At 38.8% G+C, this 17,165-nt stretch overlaps 1 protein-coding gene across 2 annotated transcripts in view; it reads left to right on the top strand.

The window, feature by feature from the left end:
• The window catches only part of LOC149319222 (uncharacterized), a 46,764-nt gene extending 31,167 nt beyond the window's left edge, over positions 1–15,597 (top strand). The window contains exons 6-8 of one of the 2 annotated variants that reach the window (XM_089511316.1): positions 1,242–1,374; positions 4,356–4,509; positions 11,566–15,597. In XM_089511316.1, the coding sequence (XP_089367442.1) occupies positions 1,242–1,374; positions 4,356–4,509; positions 11,566–15,586 (4,308 nt within the window). In that variant the 3' untranslated portion in view covers positions 15,587–15,597. Of the gene's footprint in view, positions 1–1,241; positions 1,375–4,355; positions 4,510–11,562 lie in introns of both variants that reach the window. The other variant, XM_089511315.1, reaches the window with a different exon arrangement.
• The last annotated feature ends 1,568 nt before the right edge of the window (positions 15,598–17,165 follow it).

Raw genomic sequence — 17,165 nt, 5'->3', positions numbered from 1 at the left:
AATTAACGGAAATAATAGGATTACATAGAGTTCAGTGATAAAAGAAATATAGAAAGTTAGTAAGTAGTCAGTACTGAAGGAAGTTGCGCAGAGGGAAAGTATATTATTTAGAACAGACATATCTGAGTAATGGAAAATACTGTGTATAGATCATTTGTATTAGTGTATTGCATGTTTTTGTTATGTTTTTTTGTTGGTTTTTTTTTTGTTTGGGACTTTTAATATTAAATAAATTTAAAAAAAATTGAATCATAATTCTATAACTGTGTGGTGTGAAGGGGCTATCAGTCTCATAGAAGAGCCACTCCTGATGCAAATGCTTATTTTTACAAAAAGAAATGGTTTTGACTTCCATGAAAGGCAAAATTCATTTTTTAAAGTCTGCATGGTTTTTTAATTTTTTGTACACACTTTCTCTAGCATATGCACATTTCACATTTTCCCACAACAAGGCATTTTTATGCACATATCCCACAGAATGAGCATAGGTATGCTTTTAATTAATTATGCTCTCTTTTAAGTTACAAACTGGATTTCAACGTTCTGAAAAGTATGGATTTTAGTAAGAAAACACAGTCTGGTTCTCTTCTAAGTCTGTTAGGGACAAATATGATAAGTCTGTGCAAAATGTAGACCTGAGAAATTTGTCCTGTGTCCCTAGTTGCAATTGGCATATTTGTAATAAGAGAGTGGTAAACAAAATTACTAAAATCTTCAGAGATGGACCATTTTCCTGAGAGACTCATCATTAAGCAGAGTGAAGCAGCCACCTCAACTAGCATTTTCTGGGGTGGAGTTACAAAAAGGTGGCATGGTGTTTATTACTGATTTTTATTATTACTGAATGCTTACTGCCAAATATCAGGAAAAGGATGGGATTTTCTGTCTCGGGTATCAGAATAGCTTGGTTGGCTTTGAGTAATTTTCATCTTGACTTCAGGGAGTGGCATGATTTGCTGCTGTGCCTCAAATAGCAAAAGGTTTTAGGCTAACCATGTGTTTTAGCTTAGTGTCCCAAGAGATAAAGTTGTTTCAAGGTTGTCATTTCAGGCTTGGTAACATACACAAAAAATAAGCAATTATCTGCTGTAGCTGAGAGCATTTTAAACAATGGAGTACTTAGAAATGTCAGTGCAAGCTGCAGTTTATCTTGTATTTCTTTGCAATGCTGAATGTCTTGCATGCACTGGATTGCCTTGCCAGTGAATTCACCCAAGGAAGCTTGTTAATTATCCATTTAGACCTACAGGAGATGGAGTTCAGAAGGTCGTGGAGGAAGGAGAGGTCATGATGCTCCTATGATTGCATATGATGCTCTCTTAGGATGTGGTACTGATTGGACAGAGCTTTGCAACCGAGCAATGTTCCATGGCGGTAAGGAACATGTTCTTTTTATATATATAACATTTCTAATCCTTGTGCAAAGAGATCTTGCAGTACCTTTGAGAGTAACTGAAAGAAAGAAGCTGGCAGCATGAACTTGCATAGATTTGAGTTTACTTCTTCATTGTATGAGTCTTATCAGTTCTCCTCCCACTAAATAGAGCTGTTATTGCTAAATAGGCAAATTAGCTATATTAGGTGACTCCTAAACAGAGATGTAAATCTTTGTAAATTTTATCCTTGTGGACAATAGCAAATAATTTAAATATATTTCTCCCCACTGCATGAAAATCCTCAAAAATTGCATAGTTTTTGAGGACTGTTCAGGATTTATTCTGAGAAAAAATCTACATGTGAATTTCTAACACAGCATTCTTTTATGTAGAAATGTTGTTGGTTTTCTGCACAAAAACTGAGTTTTTTTGTGCAAGAAACTTGCTTTTTGTGCAAAAAAATGCCATTTTTCTGTGCAAAAACACAAACACGGAGTTTCTAAACACTCTAGAATCTGAACATTTACAAATATTTTTTCCTCTCATCCCTACTCATAAATCTACTACAGTGACTCCTCTGTTTTCACAAACTTGGAATTCGTGTCCCTCGTCCATCCACAGGCGGCAAATGCCCGTGCACCGCCATTAAAGCCAATGGGCTTGAATATTGCTGATTTTCCATCTTTGCATGGCGGTGGGTGTCCAGAATGGATCCCCCACAAAAACAGAGGAGCGACTATACATTCTGGTATTATTCTAGCATCTGAATTTCTTAATGGGCTTCCCAGCCAGTAATTGTGCAGTATTCTTTTATGTCATCCCTCAGAGACATTGTCTTGATCCATAAAGAAGGTGGCCATCCTATTATTGTGTGCGTATGTACCTTCACGTTGCCTGTTGACTTATGGCAACCCCATGAATTTCATAGGGTTTTCAGAGGGCTCAGCTACACATAATAATATTGCTATCGATTTTTGAACATTCGCATTGACAGTTAATTGTCTTCAATTTCCTGTGCAAATTCGCATCTATTCATATCTATTCATCCTGCCTCTGCCGAAAGTGCACATGTGATAATTCACATTTCTGCAGATTTTTGTGGATACTCCAGTAAAAACTGTGAAGCCTTTTTTCTGCAGCATTTGCGGGTTTCACACATACATGTCCTGCAAAAAGCCTGAACTCCTTCAAATTGCGCGTGGCCAGATCACATTGTATTTCACTGGAATGAGGAATATTTTAGTTGTGACTAGCCCTAAGGCAAGGAATCCTTAGAAGCAATTTACCATTTCCTATTGTGTGTGTGCTGTGTGCCTTCAATTAATTTCCAACTTATGGTGGCCCTAAGGCAAACCTATCACAGGTCTTTTTGGAGGCAGAGAGCATGTGCCTTGCTCAAGGCCACCCAGTGGGTTTCATGGCTGAGCTGGAAATCAACCCTGGTCTCCAGAGTTGTAGTCTGACACTCAAAGCCACTAAGCCATGCTGAAACCCACTCCCCACCCCCAGCAAAGGTTGAGAAGAGTTTACTATTGTTTCAGTTGGGCAGCTACTTCATTCACTGGATCAGTTTTCTCTAGTACCTTCTGTGTAATAGTCAGTGCTTCTTAACCTAGTTTTTACTCTCTTCCAGTTCAGACTATCTTTCACTTGTTCTAAAAGACCAAACTTAATGTTCATAGGCTGATTCACATAACTTTGTAGGTAATTCATTAAGTGATAATAACTGGAAGATCTTGCCTTATGCCATCAGAGTGCTCTGAGGGACTTGTTATCCACAAAGACCTACTGTGACTGCATCTGTGATCCACAGCAAGGGTGCTTTAAGGAAAAAATTGACGATAAAGGGGTCCTTCAGAAAGTTCTACAGCCATCAGTCTATCCCCATACATCTTTTTTTCAATGACAAGTTTTATTATGTTTTTGCTATAGCAAACAAAAACCAACAATTGCCACTCTCATACCATCAACACATGATCCTTCCAAAAATTACCTCTCATATCCTCAACACATTTTTATTTTTGTTTCACAGCAACTCAGTCAGTCAGTCAACCTTTATTAGGCATAGAAAAACAACATGCATTTACAACATTTACAATAAAACTTCAGGATCGTTATTAAAATTTAAACCATATGTGTGTTTATATGTGGAAGAACAGAGGAAACTGGTTTCTGAGTGACATTGTCCATATTCTCTCAGATATTTCAGTTGCCACTTGGTTGCTGATTGGGAAGGCAGTTTGTATTATTAATTGCTTTTATTTATCCTTTGCATCTGTTTAAGGAGACTGCCTGTAAAAATGGAGTAAGCAAGAATTTTAAGAGCCTTATCTCATGAGAAAAGAAAGCCAAAATGGGGTGGGAGAGTACTCGTTTTCTCCATGTCTCTCTGTTCTCTTCCCAGGGAAGGGGATCATAAAAGCATGTCTTTTGTCATGCTGGAAAAATCCATTAGACAAAAAGCATACTTTTATGACCGTCTTTCTGGGAAGGAGAATAGAAGTGCTATGATGGCATGAAGAGAACCACAGAGCTACTCTCCCACTCTATTTCAGCTTTCTTTTCTCATGCGATAAGGCTCTAAATCCATATAATGTCTTGGCCACTGAAAGTCTCAAAATGTTATGTAGTGGAGTTTTGTGAAAGTGGTACATCTCACACTTAGTGAGAGCTCTTGCTTCTGTATTATGATTTCTCCACAGTTGTTGCTGGCACAGCAAAGAGATAGAGATTCCACAAAAATACCTTCTGCATGCAGAGCTTGTGCTCTACCAATGAGTTATGGTTTTCCCTTCATTAGCAGCTGATGAAAACTTCAGAATCCAGGTTCCAAAGCTCCCTTGAGGATGTCATGAATACAAGTGGAGATACTTCCAACCATTATCCCTTTTCTTCTCCTACTGGAAAATATACTATTTAACTGGCCAGCTAAAAGGCAGTCCAATAAAATCTGGTGTTCATTTGTGCTTTATTTTACAGGTGAGAGTGCAGCTACTGGAGCTATTGCTGGCTGTTTGTATGGATTGCTTTATGGCCTTAGCAAAGTTCCTAAAGGCTTGTACCAGGATCTGGAACAAAGGGAGAGACTAGAATACCTGGGGGAGACTATTTTTCAACTATCTTCAGAGGAAAAGTAAAGATGTTTTTCTTTTTTAAAAAATCATTATATCATACCTCTCTACCAAATTCCTAATATGGTAGCCTTGATCAGATTAAGGGGGGGGGGGGGGGATCAGCAAAAGAATTGTGTAAATCCCTGAAAATTGCACTGAAACGCCACTGTGTTTAATACAATAAGAGTACTCCTAAATAATCTAATATTAATTGGGCTATTTGCTGTATATACTCATGTATAAATTGGCATTATGTATAAGTGGAGGGTGCGTGTGAGGGCCAAAATTGTGATTTGATATGACCCATGGATAAATTGAGGGTGAAATATAGCAGAATATAACTAAGGATGTATATGTTGAAGCAAAGTAAAATGATGCCAAAGAACATAAAATTCTGGCAGGCATCACTGTTTTCAGTCACCCTAAAGGCTGGATGGATTAAGAGGGAACTTAGGTAAATGCTGGCTGTGCAATATGTGTGGGAGGCAACCAGGCTTGGGCAGGACTAAGAAAATGCACACATGTCAAAAAAGAAGTAAAGGCAAAAGTTCAGAATTAATTCTTATTTTAAAAAAGAAATTGTCCCCTCCTCTGAGTAGAGTGGCAAAAGGCAAGAGTTTACTTTGTCCCAGGAAAACCTAAAAGAAGCACCTACCCTCTCTACTCTCATGGCCAAGGTGACCAGATGTCATCACCACAAAGGAGGACAAGGAACCACAAAATGTAGGACATTCCAGAAAAATGTAGGTCAATACCAAATAAATGCAAAAAAATAAAAAATAAAAATAAAAAAACCACTCAGAGAAAAATAAATTTATTGCATATAGTTTCTTTACAGCTCTTTTACATAGACTGTATTTTATTAGGTACTCAACTGGATTTTTCGGATGAACTTATTGCCTTGTTGGCTTGCAAGATATTTATAGAATTCTGAGCAAGAGAAAGACTTACAACTGTACTTTACATGCAACAAAACCTTGACTGATTATTCCTTTCCTTTGTCCCTTGTGCTTTAATTAAGGAAAAAACCCTTTCAACATTTACACTGAGTCCTCAAGCAGTCCTTTGCCCCACATGATTGCTGTCCATTCTCCCACCAAGATACAAATGTATTGTGAGCTCTGGGGGCAAATCTTGTCTGCTGTTGCTGCTCCTAGCAATAGCAAGCAATAGCAAGTATATTTCTACACCTCTTATCAGTGAATTAGCACTCCCTAAGCAGTTTACAATGTGTGTAAGCCAATTGCCCACAACGATATGGGTACTCATTTTACCAACCTATGAAAGGATGGAAGACTGAGTAGACCTTGGAGCCCTGCGTGAGATCGAACTCACAACCTTGTGGTTGCAGTGCTGGCATTCCTGTGTCACCAGGAAAAAAAAACTTTAGAAGGATCCATCCTATCCTCCTATTTGCAGCAAGGACAGGCTGCCAAGTAGACAAATTTTTCATAGGAGAACAGAAAACATTGTGCTACTCAATGGGCTTTTAATTAGTGATCATACTGGAGGACTTTTTAAATTTCTCCTGGACAGATGGTTAAAATGGAGGATATGCCCTGGAAAAGGAAAATGTCTGGTTACCCTACTCTTGGCACTTCTTTGAGGAAGCACCAAAGAGCTGCTGCTGCTGTGACTGTCCCACCCAGGCATTCAAAAAGGCCAGAAGTGCTGCTGTGGTGGAGAGCTTAGTGGGAGCTGGTGTTTCTTTTAGGTTCCCCTGGGACTCTTGCCTTTTGGCACTCTGCTCAGAGAAGGAGATGGTTCCTTTTTTTTTACTACCTCTTATCAGTACAGTACAATACTTACTTTCAATAAAGTAATATCAGTGAAGTTATCAGTAAATTACAGTAGTTACATTGCCCCATGAATAAGTCAACCCAGTTTTGGGGGGTTGATTTTTTTGAATAGAATTTGAAGACTTATACATGAGTATATACAGTATGTTACATTTTTAGATATACAACGAGAACTTGGAAAATACATCTTATTTTGGATGACAAATCCCAGAATTTCCCAGTCTTCATAGCCAATTAATTTTATAAGCTCTGGGGTTTGGGTTTTTTTTCCTTAAAGTATACAGTTAAAAATGTAATGTGTGAATGAAACACATGTTTTCAAGTCAATAAGATACAATTATAACAGACACAAATAAGTTTAGCTTCCTTTCAAGTAAGAGTTGCAAAATTGCATTTTCTTTCATTTAATTATGAAACTGGCCTAATAATATGAACATAGTTGCAGGCAGCACCATTATAGAAGTAAAACACATCTATTTAGCAAATTGTTTTAACTAATGAGTTTGAAAGTTTGGGTATGAAATTGAAAATTAAAGAAATAGTATAATAGAACAGCTTTACTATTTAAACAATGTCAACATTCAGTATTTCAGAATCCCTTTTAATAGTGATGATGGTATAATTTACCAGCATTTGTTTTAATTTGTTTTAAAAATGGTATAAATTTATCTTTCAACTGTTATTCTTTCATCCCATAACTGGTATTCTCATATTCACATGCCAAGAGTTAACATGCAAAGCTAATGGTGTGCACACACTTACTTAAGACAAATTGATATAATCACATTTCCTAAAAGTGTTCTTGAAATTCTGTTTGTTCCTACATTTTCTTGCACTTTTTCTTTCCCCCTTTTTAATTTTACTTTCTCCTTTACATCATGTAACTCAAGGCCCATTTAACTTATATATTGTATCAACACTTCAGGGTAACATTAATCCAAAGAGGGGACTCCAAGACTAGAGAATAAACTAAGATATAACAGTGGAACAGAAACAGATGCCAAAATACACAAACAGATGTGTAGCAAATATACAAATGTTCCTGATGTAGTCTTCATATACAATATTTTCGTGATGTTTTGTTGTGGTTTTGAAATCCTAGGAAAACGTTTTTAATGATTGGGGTGGCTAAAATACTTGTAAATAAAGTCATCGTATGCCTTTTCATAAGCACTGTGCTTTTTGCATGTTACTGTGTCATTGTTGGAATTCTTGCTTGCACCTGTCAATGAGTCAGTGTTGGTCAAGATTATGGCTGTTTATTTGTAGACAAGAATCTCCTCTATCAAAGTCTGGCCAAATAGACAAAATACAAAAGACTGTAGGGTGTGTGAGGAAAAAAATCAAACTGTTGAAATGAAGAAAGGTGATGGGCAGGGAGTGGGGCTTTAGGATTGGATTTTTGTGTGAAAGGTATATGGGGTTTCTTCTGGAAATGGGAAAAAAAATCCTGGGTCAAGATGCACCCTTTTGAGGGGGGCCATTCTTTTGCCCATATGTAACATGATTAGATCTTGTGTTGGATACTAGAAGAAAATAAAGAAGAAATCTCCTATAAATCTTGAGGTCTACCCACCACTGATCAAAGATCTGGAATACTATCCCCCCCCCCCCCCGGCCCCGGCCCTTTCCATGGCCAGTTGAACCTACTATATTCCTTTAAGGTAGACCTATAAAACAAACACAGGGCACCCTCTGAAGGCAAGTATATCTTTTTCCATAGAACAGCTATCCCTTGCTTCAAAGACTGCATATAATTCTGGTATTAATTTAAACAAATATTTTGTGGGAAGAAAGTCATAGAGATTACTTAATTCCTAATCCATGCTGAATTTTGGAACTTTTGGCACCTGTTGGGAATATGTGAATTTTGACACCTATTTCCTCTTTACCTTGCTACACTGGTAACATCCATGTAGGAACCCTAGAATTTCACAAGAAGGGATGTACCAAAATGAGTTTGCACAAGGGCATTGCCATTCCAAAGTGATGAAGAAACTGACGTTATAATATCACAGAATCATAGCGTTGGAAGAGACCACTAGGGCCATCCAATTCAATCCCCTGCCATGTAGGAACACCCTTCCAACAGATGGCAATCCAGCCTCTGTTTAAAGCCCTCCAAAGAAAGAGACTCTACCACACTCCAAGGAAGTATGTTTCACTGTTGAATAGCTCTTACTGTTCATTGTATAATAGTCATTATATGTATTTTTATAAATCAGTATTTTTGCAGGGCACAATTGCCATTCCATGGTGGTATGTCATCACTTTCATTAAAATTTAATTAAATTTCATTTCATTTCATTAAAATACAACAACAGTAAAAATGATAGCTAGAACATAATGTAAGCATCCAATTAAAATGCCATTATGCCTTTTAAAACGGAAGAGCAGCAAATAATATTTCATCAGCAACACTCAAAAAGGTGATGTTGCCGATGCACCGGCATCCTCAACTCCTCCTTTGCGTTACTATGGCAGCTCAGAAAAAGTCTCACTACTGAGGTGACTTGGAGTAACATAAACATACATACTCCTGACTCTGAGGCAATACAGAAAGAATCCAAATAAAATCTGGTTTACAGTTTGTGTTAAGGCCAACACAAGATAGTTTCCTGCTTGATTCCACTGAAATGTCCATGCAAATCAGGGTGCATAGTACCCGAAACAAGTTATTTGGGGTACTGAGGCACAAAATTGCATCGGTGCCTCTCATCATTAACAATTTGCTGCCCCTTCATAAACTTCAGTCTGCATCTGAAAACAGCCAATTTAGCTTGTCTAATGTTAGGGCCAACCCTAGTCTAATTTCTAAGAAAGAAATCCTGTATCCCAGAACAGTGGCAACAAATCAAATTAGGCAGTAGACTCATAGTAGTAGCTATAATACCTCATGAATGTGACCTTTGTGTGGGGAAGTCATGTTTCAATCAGCAAGTGAAGGAGATAAGTGTGTGTAGATTTAGAAATGCCTTGCAGTGTTGGCTTAAACTGAAACATTGATGTATCCACCCCTTTAGGAGGCTGTTTAAATCTTAAAAGACAGATTTCAAAATCATCTGGAATATTTAATCTTCATCCTTGAATGTCATGTGTGTATAATGGGAACACAATCTATGATGGGCATGGTTTTGAGATTAACACCAGTTCCAATAAATGTAATTTTTGATGCAGTGACTTCATTGGTTCTGTCATGTGTACATCATGTTTCAGCAGAGCATTGCTTTTTATAAAAAGTATTCATCACTCATGTTGTCATGGGGAAGGCAGGTGGAACAAACCTCCCTAGGACAAGCTCTAGTTACTCAAGGTTATACCCTGAGTGCATATTGTCTATGTGTTTGATGCTGGTCAAATGTCAAAATTTTATCCTGTCTTTTTGGGGCATTATATAAAGGTCATTGTAAATTGAATCTGTGACACTGAGAGCAACTGCTTTGTTCTGATGTTCTTGTGTGTAATGTTACTTGTGAGTAAAGCTCTGAAGACTAGATTCTGTCATCTTTATGAGTGCCATTTAATGAGGGCTGGGGGGGGGGGCAATCCCCTGTATTTAAGGTGTCAGTTGGATGAAAGAGGCACCATAACAAATGTTGTTAAAATATATTGTTTTTAAAAGAAAATTACATGTGAACATGCATATGCACACAGAGCAGACTTATGCTCCTCACTGTGACTTTATTTTCCTGTCTTTACACTGAAACCAATTTTTGTGCATTTTCCAAATTAAACTGACTCCCTGTTTACAGAATGTGGCCATTAGTACTGTGGCAATTAAAGGACACCTTAGACGTCAGATGGCACACTCTTTTGGATAACTAACAAAGATGGCAGAATCTATCTAAACCTAGCTGTTGAATGTTGTTTCTCAAAATTAGGAAAGCACTTTGTTTATATGGCTTGAGGCATCTTATTCTTTTGTGGAAAGGGTGAAACCCTGAGCTTCTGGAGTCAGAAGTTATACTTGCCATTATGTTAATCAGAGCCAAGATTTCATCCTAAAATGATTGGCTGCCTTGCTTCTTGCTTGCATATGAAGAGGTATAAACACTTAATATTTTCTGGTATGCAAATTGAATCCTATTCACATAGTACTTTATCACTATATGAATTATCCTCCCATTATTACTTTTTTATGGTGCTAGAAATTTGAAACCTCCAGTGTGTGACACCCCCCTCCTCAGGCTATTGTCTATTGCTGTTGACTTCACTCTGTGGCTTTCACACTGAGTTCACTATTTTATTTAGTAACTGATCCTACCCAGTTAAAGCATTTCCTAAATCCCCAGCTGCCTCTAGGCCTAATTCTTCAAACAGAAGTATACTTGCAGTCATGCCAAACTTCCAGCCCTATGTTAACAACTGAAAGGATAGAGAGGTCAATTGATATTGCTGCACGGATATCATTACATACAAAGCCTTTAGCTCTCTGGTTCTTGCAGTCACACTGGTATTTGGTATGGTACTTTTAGAAAAGAGATTTTAAGGGAACATTTCCCTACATAATTGACTAGAAAGGTGATTAGATTTTCACTTTGCCCTGGGTGAGATTTATTACACTAGGAAAAATATGTATCTGATTTCAAAACTTGCTGATCATCTATTAAACATAATTAGGAGAGGACAGGGTCTAAAGAGTTCCACACAAACAAATGGGTTTTGATTACTGGCATTTGACAGACAATAGTCTCCATTGCCATGTGGCAAACTGGCAAAATTTCAAAGGCAGTTTGTGATATGGCATCACTCTGTTGAAAGGGAAAAGTTGCATTGGTAGTTCTTTTAAAGTTCTGCTGGGCAAATGAAATCCACTGACCCGAAACCTGTATCCAGTGTCCCTACCCAACTCATTACAAGTGGACAGGAAAAAGATGTGTAAAACATTGCATTACACAGTAATTTTTGAATATTTTATTTTATTTGTTTCCTGGTACCATTTTTTTCAGTATGACCTGTGCATTAAACCACTGTACCATCATCTGTGTTATGTCTGCATAAGTATGTCCTGTTTTTCAAATAAAACAAAACACACCTTATGCTATACCACTGCACTGTGGAAAACAGCTGCCATTCCTGGACAGTGACCAGTAGTCATCTGTAAATGATGCTCATGATGACTGAGCTGACATGTTTATATCTCTTTCCATCTCAGACTATTGCTTATACTAATGCACCTGGTACAGTAGAAGTTATCAGTTTTGAAAGTAAGTAAATAAACTAGAAATGTTTATAGTTTTGTGGCCCCAAAAGCATTCCTTTTCTTTTATGCAGCAGAAACAAAGGTACAAAGTTGAGCAGTGATAAGGAGCTGATTGATCCCATAGCACTGAAGAAGAAGCTCAGTAAGATGTCAACAGAACTTGGTGCATTTGCTGTCCTCAGCAGCCTTCTGGTATACCTCACAGAGCTTGTATCAAGCCACCCACAAATTGAGAGCAAGAAAGCTAAGTGGAAAGAAAGCCTAGTAAACAAGGTGAATGTAAGGCGGGAATTCCAGAGTGCACACAGTGGCATCCGCCCCACAAAATTTCAACTTCTGCAGTCAAGATTCTTGAACAATAATCGTGAGCATTATAGAAAGAAGCCGAAGGAGGTTGGCAAGCTAATTATTAAAGAAAAGCAGACTTCAAATAGAAATGGGTTAAACTCCACTGCAAACAAGCTAGACAGAAGCTCTTTTATAGAAGATGAAAGCCCAAGAATAACCCTCCAAGAAAAACCCAAATGGGTCAGCTGTTGTGGAAAAAATACTGTGAAGAATGTTCTGAAGAAATTCTTAGCTGCTGAGGAAAAAGCTGCTAGGGAGAAGCAACCAACACCAAAAAAGGAGGCACCAAACAATAACCTGCCCAAAATAGTCAATAAAAACTCTGTCTTGTCCAAGCTGAAAGAAAAATTTGAGCAAACCAGTAATGTTTGTTCCGCTATCAATGTGAAAGCTTTCCTACCATGCAAAGTTGGAAAAAAGAACAAAAGTGGCCCAGAGAAAAAAAACATTTGCCAAGCCAAAGTCAGAGTGCTGGAGATGAATCTGAGGACAGCAACAAATATTGATAGCCTTCAGCCTCAACATTTGGTGTGTATAACTGCCCCCATGCCTAAATTCTGTGTTGCTACTGAAATTAGCCATCCTTGGAGTTGGGCAACAAATGCCAAGTCTACCACTCAGCTCTCTGGTCATAACCCCGAAGTGAAAGGAACAAAGGACACTCAGAATACACATGATATTCAGCTTGATGAGAACAAGATATCAAGGAACATGTTACCGGAAGGACAACAAAAAGAGCTGTTGGAAATCAAGAGACATGAAATGCCTATGGATGTGACTGACCAAAAGGGCATTTTTGAGGCTGACGTAATGCTAGGTGCTAATCAAGACAGTGTTCCAGCTTCACAAGAAAGTGTGCCCCTTGTAGGCCCCTTTCCAACCCCACCTAGAAACAGCTTAGACCACAAAGATATGGTTCCACCATTAGCAGATAATGCATTTTCTAGCTCTAGGAATGAAAATAAACCACAAACCATTAGCAAAGAAAATGTCCCTATTACCTGCCTCACATCTAGTCCAGCTGAAGGGGTTAGTGCACACAGTCACCAGGAAATTAATGAGATTCCTGGCATACCAGAGGGCACACATAGGCCAAAGGAGACAGAAATAGAATTAACAGAGCCCATAAAAGATCATCCCCTTGCTGGCCAAAAATGTTTTCCTGAAGAGAAAGTGCTGGAAAATATGTCACCATTTCAGTCTCTTGGAGCTCAGGCATCTTGTAACAGAGAGTCTGCTGCCATTGACCTGCAATCAAGAATTGAACCAGCAGCTGTTGACAAAATGCCTCAAGTAAAGCCAAGACAGAAGGGTATGAAAGGTCTGAAGAGCAAATTTCCTGATACAGTTCAGAACAAAGAAAAACAGTCTGATAAAGAAGAAATATGTTCTAATGCTACCAATAGTGACGGTGCAAGTCAAGCCAAACAAGTGGACCCAAAAGCAGTAAAAAATCAAGGAAAGGTTTCTGACCAAAGTGAGCCTTTTCCCCAGAAGCCAATGAGCCAAGAAAACAGACCAGATACCTCCAGTCAAATCATACCAAAAGAGCCTGTGAAACAGGCATGTAAAGCTCCAACTTTTAATAATAGCCATAAAGAGAATAATGATGAAAAGGGAGGCTATATTCACCACAACTTTGAAAAACATCAAACTCCTTTATCTGGCGTTTTTAAAAAATCCAGCTGTGTTACAACTGTAGAGAATATTGACAAAGATAAATTTTGTTCAGGTAATACAATAACAAATCCAGAGCCCAGTCGTGAGAAAGAAAAGATTACGGTGACTCACTTAGACACTTCCCGAAATCTGTTAAAAGAACTTATTAGCCATGAAATTCATGAATTGGTGGAAATTCCTGGATATTTTTCAGAAAAATGTAATTTATCCTCATCAGACCATTCAATCAAACTTGAGAACAACATTGCAGAAGTCAACAGCCCTTGTTGTAGTGACCTTCAAACACCTTTTCTGAAAGAACTATCAGAAAATGAAAGCTGTATTCAGGGAGACAGTGTAGCTAGTCCCAGTTCTGAGAAACATCATCCACCTTCTCTAAGTGAAATGCAAATGGGTGAGGATACACCTGGACAAGATGAAAAAACAACATGCGGTTTTCACAGTGATTTAATCAAGAGCAAAAATAGTGCTGCACAAAACAAAGATATTTTGCCAAGGATATCTGAGAAGTATCAACCAACCTCAACGAGGGAGCTAAAGAAAAATGAAGTCAGCCCTACAGGAGGGGCAAACTCCATGCACAATGTGGAGAAACTAGAAATGTCCCTGGCAAATAAAACTGGGGAGCAAGAAAAACCGCAAGTGATGGTGGAGGAAGAGAAATCTGGAAAAAACAGTTTCCCTTCCCAAAATGAAACAGTACTACAGGGAATCAGTGCAGCAGAAAAACAAAATACACCAAAAGGAGTCCAAAGCCTAATGCCATCACCTGTCAACAAAAGGGGACAAGAGGTCAAGAAGACAGAGGGGAAAAAATCTCTGGTGGATGGTAAGAAGGCAGTACATAACTCCAAGGTAGCTGAAGATTTGATAAAAAGTGACCTTACAAAAGATGGTGGAGGCAAAATAGAAAAGACTGCCATGCAGACACATTACGTAACTCCACCGAAGCATAAAGCTAGCTATCCAGGACTGTTGCATTCCACAGATAACTCAACATATCAAACCTCATCAACAAATTTAGTAAAACATGATGGTAGTAATGGTGATGTTGCAACAGGAAACAAAACTACTGTGAAAGACCCGCAGTCTTCACGCCAGGAGCCAATGAAAAATGATACTAATGCCGAAGGGAAAAATCCCCAGGATGTGCTTCAAGATGACAACATACCATCTTCTTTACCATCTGATGATAAAGTGAAGCCTGAAATTAAAACAGGGAAGACAAGAGAGAAGAGTAGTATGTCAGGACAAAATGCATTACCTTTTAAAAATGCAACACTGAAGACTAAAAAGAATACTGGAAGAGAGGGGAGCACTTTGGGCCACTTGAAGAAAGATAAAATGCCATCATCAAAAGAACAGAATACTGAGCTGATGAATCTTCCAGTAGAAAAAACACAGAAACCATCCTCAAATGATTCAAGAAACCCCAGAAGTATTACTAAAGATGAGAAGCAGGCACTGGGCAATTCCAAGAAGGGCCAGTTACCATTATCAGACGTCAAACCAGAGAGTCATCAAAATAGTTTCATAGCGGGGAAACAGCAACAGCAGCCCCAAGCACCAATGGATTGCATCAATCTTAAATCAAGCATCAGAGATGAAAAGCATACACATCATAATTCTGAGAAATATCTCCCACCTTCCTCAGATGACCTGGAAATGCATGAAAGGAATGCTAGCAGGAAGACTGGCTCCTCAAAGAATGTTGACAAACAGAGAGCTCCTCGGTTGAGTCAGGATAGGACATCGCAGAAGGAAAAAACAGCGCATGAGACAGATGCAGCAAGCCCCCTCTTGCGCTCCTCAAATGAGACCCATCCTACAGAACAGAGAGAAACACGGCATAGTTATGGCAAGTACAAAATACTATCAGCACATGATTTATCAGGGCCAGAAAGTGGAGAGACTGAAAAATGTGAGGCTGGTGTAGTAAAGGAGAGCAATGCTAGATTAGTAGGCTTAGAAAAATACAAAGCAGAGAGTTATAGTGAAGGATCAGTAAATTTGTCTTTTAAACCAATGGTTATTCGAGCTATTGATACAATTAAGCTTGATAACTAATTTTTTTTTACTAGAGAGACTTAGGTTTATCAACCTTCAGTTACTGTTTCACTTCAGACATTAAAATTGTACTGAACAGTTTTTGTTTTCATTGCAATACTGAACAGTTTTGAAGTTCAGTCATTGCTCAGAGGTGGTGGAAGTGTGTGTGTGTGAACACCAGGCGCGCTTCCTTAATCATCATGGAAACGTGGCTCCCTCTAGCGTCCCTGAATCGTCGCAAGGGGAGTGAATTTCCTATGAATGCAAACTTTGGAGTTTATCGCACCTACCTTATAACGGCCCCTGAGTGTTCTTAAAGGGGCTGTTCTGGGAATGGGAGGCGGTGGGGAACGCTGTATATTGCACAGTGAGAATGCTTCCGCCGCCACCGCCAAGCGTTCCCCTTCCGTTCTGGGAGCGTTCCCCAGGGCCAATTTTCGGGAATGCTTTCTCAAGCGTTCTCGAAAATCAGCCCTCTATAATGGAACGGAAGCTCCCAGAACTGAATGGGAATGCTCGGTGGCAGTGGTGGCGTTCTCGCTGTGCGATATACAGTGTTCACCGCTGCCTCCCGTTCCCAGAACGGCCCCTTTAAGAACGCTCAGGGGCCATTATAAGGTAGGTGCGATAAACTTCTTTGTGTTCATAGGAAATCTGTTCCCCAGGAATGATTCAGGGATGCAAAGGAGGGAGCAATGATTCCCTGACGATTGAGGAAGCGCACCTGGCATTCACATGCGCACTCTTCCGCCACATTTGACTGATGATTGAGCCACATTGGAGCGACGTTGAAGCCAGTTATGAAAATCTTCTATGGCTGTCACTTCAGCTTGCAGCCATCTCATCCTGCTGCGTGTGTGTACACTCAGCCACAATTACCATTACAACTTTTTCACTGCAATGAAAACAGCTGAGAGTCTTCTGGCACCTTGAAGCTTAAAGGTTATGTCCTTTCCTTTGTCCCAACTATAGTAGACCAAATGGATCACTAGGATTTACACAAGTGCTGATTCACCATTCTACAATTGATTCAAAGGGCCTACTCTATTTGGAACTATAAATAGGATTTCAGCCATTATCCTCAGATAAATGTACCTTGGCTGCGATATCCTGTCTTTTACAAATAAACTTCACTGAATACAGTGGACTTTACTTCAGATTAGACATGCCTAGCAGAGGCAGAATATGCTGAATAAAGACAGCAGGTGAACACTGTTATCTCATGCAGTTTCTGGCAGTTGGCCTTTGGATGTAGAATTTTGGGTTAGATAGCCTTAGATGTGAACTTGCAGGATAGTTTTTAATATCTTGTAATTTAAAAGCAATCACACCCTTGAAAATCCTATCATCACCAAAGTATTTTTTTTTTGCTGAAGACTGACATTAGTGTAAAATTAAGGTGAGTTTTCTGGGACTAAATTTGATCTATATTTGCTCTTTTCCCATGAATTCCTCTTACTTGTTTTTCATGTATTCCTCTGAACACTGTAACTTCTATGTAAGCTATATAGCCAAGAATCTTGCCCAAGTATGTACTGTTTTTGTCTAGTAAATGTTTTTAAATATGAAGCTGTGACAACAGTGGTGCTGATAATGT

The sequence above is a fragment of the Sceloporus occidentalis genome, unplaced genomic scaffold (genome assembly GCF_023333645.1).
Source record: "Sceloporus occidentalis isolate IW3139 unplaced genomic scaffold, rSceOcc1.0.p SCAF_2, whole genome shotgun sequence".
NCBI lineage: Eukaryota > Metazoa > Chordata > Lepidosauria > Squamata > Phrynosomatidae > Sceloporus > Sceloporus occidentalis.
This window is presented reverse-complemented; position numbering and strand designations above follow the sequence as displayed.